This window comes from Nestor notabilis, unplaced genomic scaffold (assembly GCF_000696875.1).
Source record: "Nestor notabilis isolate BGI_N333 unplaced genomic scaffold, ASM69687v1 scaffold4349, whole genome shotgun sequence".
Lineage (NCBI taxonomy): Eukaryota > Metazoa > Chordata > Aves > Psittaciformes > Psittacidae > Nestor > Nestor notabilis.
Window position 1 is genome coordinate 2,852 of NW_009944890.1, and position 4,584 is coordinate 7,435.

General features: G+C 53.6%; 1 protein-coding gene across 1 annotated transcript in view; it reads left to right on the forward strand.

Moving 5' to 3' along the window:
* The window catches only part of LOC104412033 (potassium channel subfamily T member 1-like), a gene marked incomplete at its 5' end in the record, with an annotated part of 15,079 nt that overhangs the window by 2,122 nt on the left and 8,373 nt on the right, over positions 1-4,584 (forward strand). Inside the window, 10 exons of the mRNA XM_010022626.1 lie at positions 758-861; positions 1,026-1,131; positions 1,231-1,403; positions 1,621-1,692; positions 1,985-2,119; positions 2,381-2,492; positions 2,971-3,072; positions 3,179-3,262; positions 3,653-3,781; positions 4,188-4,208. Of these exons, the coding sequence (XP_010020928.1) occupies positions 758-861; positions 1,026-1,131; positions 1,231-1,403; positions 1,621-1,692; positions 1,985-2,119; positions 2,381-2,492; positions 2,971-3,072; positions 3,179-3,262; positions 3,653-3,781; positions 4,188-4,208 (1,038 nt within the window). The remainder of the gene's footprint in view (positions 1-757; positions 862-1,025; positions 1,132-1,230; positions 1,404-1,620; positions 1,693-1,984; positions 2,120-2,380; positions 2,493-2,970; positions 3,073-3,178; positions 3,263-3,652; positions 3,782-4,187; positions 4,209-4,584) is intronic.

Below are 4,584 nucleotides of genomic sequence, written 5' to 3' on the forward strand. Positions count from 1 at the left end.
TTCAAGGCCAGGTTGGACACAGGGGCTTGGAGCAACCTGCGCTAGTGGAAGGTGTCCCTGCGCGGGGCAGGGGTTGGAGCTGGAGGAGCTTTAAGGTCCTTTCCAACCCAAACCATTCTGTGACTGATTCATTTCAGAGAGATGGGAACCGTTGTAAATGATGGGTGTTCAGTGGTGCTTTATGGGTGCTGGGGCTCGTTCCTTCTCAGCTTTTGCATGAGAGGGAATGAGGCCCGATTTTTACATGAGCATCTGCAACATGGGAAATCAGTGCTTTTGGGGTGCTTTGGAGACATCTCCTCTGAGTGTCAGTGAAGTTGAACAGAGGCAGACACTGCTGGGGGTGGGAAGATTGTCCCGTCAGTCCTCTCGCCTCCCGTCACTCGCTGACGTGAAGAGGATCCTATTCTCCATTGCATTTAAATAAAACATCACAAAATAAATACTTAAAGCTGTCAGTTCATGGCAGCCAGATGCGCGCTTGCTTTGCTGGTTACCTGTTTGATGCTGTCACAGCGATGTGGGCAGTTTACTGCAAACTCTCACAAATCGGCTTTTAATTCATGTCCACTTTTAGCTGTTCTTTAAATGAAAATTTCTGCTTCTGCTGCCATCAGAAATGCAAATGGTGATTTTTTAAAAATATCTGTTCACCAAAATGAGCGCTAAAAATGGGCCATGAAGGTTTTTTGTTTCTTTATGTGGCTCAGCACTACTCTCCTCTCCTGGAGCTCACTGCCCTGTCTCCCTTTAACAGTGGTTAACGATGCTTAATCTGCTGCCTTCTCCCCCTGTGCTGGGAACACTGTGTATTTACAATCTCATGACCCTTTTCATGGCAAAAATCATTCCTAAATATATGTATTCTGGAAAATCTCCAGCTGCTGCAGGGGAGTTTTGTGAAGCATTTGCCAGTGCTGAATCCTGGGCTGCTGTTACTAAACATTTTTCCCAGCATCTGAGTGTTGTGCGTATGGAAAGCTCTCCCCATGTCCTCACGCTGCTGCTTTTGGTCTCTGCTGCAGGTACGTGAAAGGCTACCCCCCGAACTCCCCCTACATTGGGAGCTCCCCGACTCTGTGCCACCTTTTACCCGAGAAAGCCCCATTCTGCTGCTTGAGGCTGGACAAGGTACAGTGGGGCTGCGGCCCCCCGGGATGGGACGGCTCCAGGCATGGTGGGTGGGTGAGAGCCTCACGCTGAGCCCCTGCGCTGCCTTCCACCGCACAGGGCTGCAAGCACAACAGCTTTGAAGATGCCAAAGCCTACGGGTTTAAGAACAAACTGATTATCGTTTCGGCAGAGACGGCTGGGAACGGGCTCTATAACTTCATTGTCCCCCTTCGTGCGTACTATCGGTCCCGCAAAGAGTTGAACCCAATTGTGTTGCTGCTGGACAACAAGCAAGTACTTTTCCATGGATGTTTTCCATCGCACTGAGCCCTCCTCTATGATTTCATGAGCATCTTATACCCTGGGGATGGATGCGTGGGGGAATGGCAGTGCCACTGTTGGGTATCTTGGCTTATGTTGGCACTGGGAACTCCTGTGTGGGTTTTGTGTCTATCTTTACCCCATGGACTTGATGAAGCACCTTGCTCTCTGTTGCTCTCCCTTCAGGCCTGAGCACCACTTTCTGGAAGCCATCTGTTGTTTCCCCATGGTTTACTACATGGAGGGCACGATCGACAAGTAAGTGTTGCCGCACGTGGCTGTTGTTACCTATGGCACTGCCTAAATGTCTTGAATTTACCCCAACCCAGGCTTTCGGGCCATCCCATGAGAAGCCCCTGGGTTGGTACTGTAGAGCTGAGCCCACCCATGGCTTCATGGGTTGCCAAACCCCTCTGGGAGATGGGAGCAAGTGAAGAGCTGGTGGTGGGAGCAGCCTGGGCTTGCTGTAGCGCTGCCCGTCGCAGCGTGCTGCTTCCCTGTGTCGTTTCCAAGGGCTGACCCTGCGCTCTTCTCTTTGGGAACTGCTCAGCCTGGACAGCTTACTGCAGTGTGGCATCATCTACGCCGACAACCTGGTGGTTGTGGACAAGGAGAGCACGATGAGCGCTGAGGAGGACTACATGGCAGACGCAAAGACCATTGTCAATGTCCAGACCATGTTCAGGTGAGGGGTGAGCACTTCCCTGGCTCCATCATGGCCACTTACCTCTGCTGGAGGCAAGACTGGGAAGGATGCTAGTGGCTGGGGTGGTGGGACAGTGGGACACATCTGCAGTCGGGCTCGCTCTAGGAAACAGCATCTGATCAGCGATTTCTGACCTCAGGCAGGCACAAGGGTGGTTTTGGTCTTCCTTAGGCTTTAAATACAGGGAATGCTCTCACTTCTGAGTAAACTGCAGAAAAAACAGGTCTCTTTCCATTGCAGGCTCTTCCCCAGCCTCAGCATTATCACGGAGCTGACCCACCCCTCCAACATGAGGTTCATGCAGTTCAGAGCAAAGGACAGTTACTCTCTTGCCCTTTCCAAGCTAGAAAAGGTAAGAGAAAGTCTTCCCCTGCGTGCAGGACCTGGGAAGTCAACACTGGGAGTGACTGCAGTTGGGGTCCTCAAGGTCCTGTGCTCTTCTGCATGCTGCAGGAGAAGATTAGGGTTAATGTGCATCTACCTGAGATAACCTGCAGCAAATAAGTGGGCAGTTGATCTTTGGACTGGCTACCTCCTTCTATGTATTTATGTGTTTATTTGGTGGCTGGCATTTGTTCTGCTTTGCCTGCTGCTGTGCTGGGCACACTGGACCTCTGCATCAAGTTTAATGCTGTGACTGCAGCAAGGGGGTAGCTGAAGAAATTTTGAGACAGATCTTCCAACAAAGGAGAAAATACTCCTGAACCCGACACTGGGACATGTGAAATGGCTGCATCCAGCCCATGTCAAAACCCCCTACCCACTGCTAAATGCTTTGGAGGATGTGACCAAGGCCCTGTGGGTGCTCATGTCTCCCCTTCCTCTTCCAGAAAGAGCGAGAGAATGGCTCCAACCTGGCCTTCATGTTCCGGCTGCCCTTCGCGGCCGGGAGGGTCTTCAGCATCAGCATGCTGGACACGCTGCTCTACCAGGTGAGAACCCGGCGAGCTCCGTGTAATGCACCCTGCAGCTGTGGCCTCCCCTTTGCATCTCCCAGTGCAAACTTTTCTCTGGTTTCCTGCCCACGTCTCCCCGCAGTCGTTCGTGAAGGACTACATGATCACCATCACTCGGCTGCTGCTGGGCCTCGACACCACGCCGGGTTCTGGCTACCTCTGTGCGGTAGGTGCCAAATCTCTCTGTGTTGAAACCATCAGGTCAAGTTGTCTGGTGGGATCTGCTGGGTCTGGATGTGGTGGGGTCTGTCACCCTGCACACAGGGGTGGAGGGTTCCCATCTTCCAGGGAAGTGGGGGGGGAGGCAGCACTGCCAGGTCCTTGCTCCTCTCCATAGCGTGCAGGGAACCTCAGTGCTACCAAAAGGACAAAAGCCCAAGAGCTGCCAAGGACCAAATTCCCTGTTTTGAAGGCTGAGGTTGGAAATTGCCCCTGGTCTTTCTGTGGAACTTTGCTTTTGGGATTGACAGGGATGAGCTGGGGTAAAGCTCAGGAGCAACCCCTCAGGTGGCTTTGCACGGCATAGGGTGGTTGATGTTTGTCCTCTGTTGCTCAGATGAAGATCACTGAAGATGACCTGTGGATCCGGACGTATGGCCGCCTCTTCCAGAAGCTCTGCTCCTCCAGTGCTGAGATTCCCATCGGGATTTACAGGACGGAGTCACACATGTTTGCAACCTCTGAGGTAGGGGCATGGCAGTGGCGTGTGCCAGGAAAGGGGGTGCTGCTGGTCCCAGCCGAGCATCACCACGCAGCAAAGATGTGGTCCATGAGGCTGGCTGGGTCCATGGGGCCCCTTGGACCTGGGTGCAGCAGTGGTGGGGAGGAGCGAGGGGGAGGGGAAGCTCTGCATTAATGGCTAAAAAAAAAGGTGGTGCTGGGAGTGTCCTGGTTCCCAACCAGATAAGCTGGTCCGTGTCAACGCCGGTTCTCAGGGCAGCCCGGTTCGGGTGAACGGGAGGGTTTTCTTGGCACAGCTCTGCCATGCTGCATGGCACTGAGTCCCGGGGGAGCAGGGGGGATGTGGCACAGAGGGGCTGCCCTTTTGCTGGGCTCACACGTCGTTTTTCCTTCCTTTTCCCTCGCTGCAGCCCCATGACATCAGAACGCAGGTGAGTGCCGCCCGCATCCGGGTGCTCGGGTGGTGCTGGGCACTGCCTCCTGGTTCCCCCCCAACCCGGAGGCTGACCCGTGGGCAAGCAATGAGCTGGCTTGTGCCAGCAGCTCCTCTGGCCACTGAAAGCCACCACACTGCCTGTCCCCACGGAAGGGCGATGCCGGCTGAGCCTCTGAAGTTTGGGAATACAGAAGTCCTTGGTGCCCTGAAGTGCAATTAACTGGGATAAGGAGCAGGGGAGTGAGCCAGGATCCATTGTGAATCCCTCCAGGCTTCAGCTTTGTAGGAAGCAACTACAGGGAGCCATAAGTTGACATTTAATTAAGTGCCATCCACCTCTTCCTTTACTTTTAAACCACTTTATTGATACA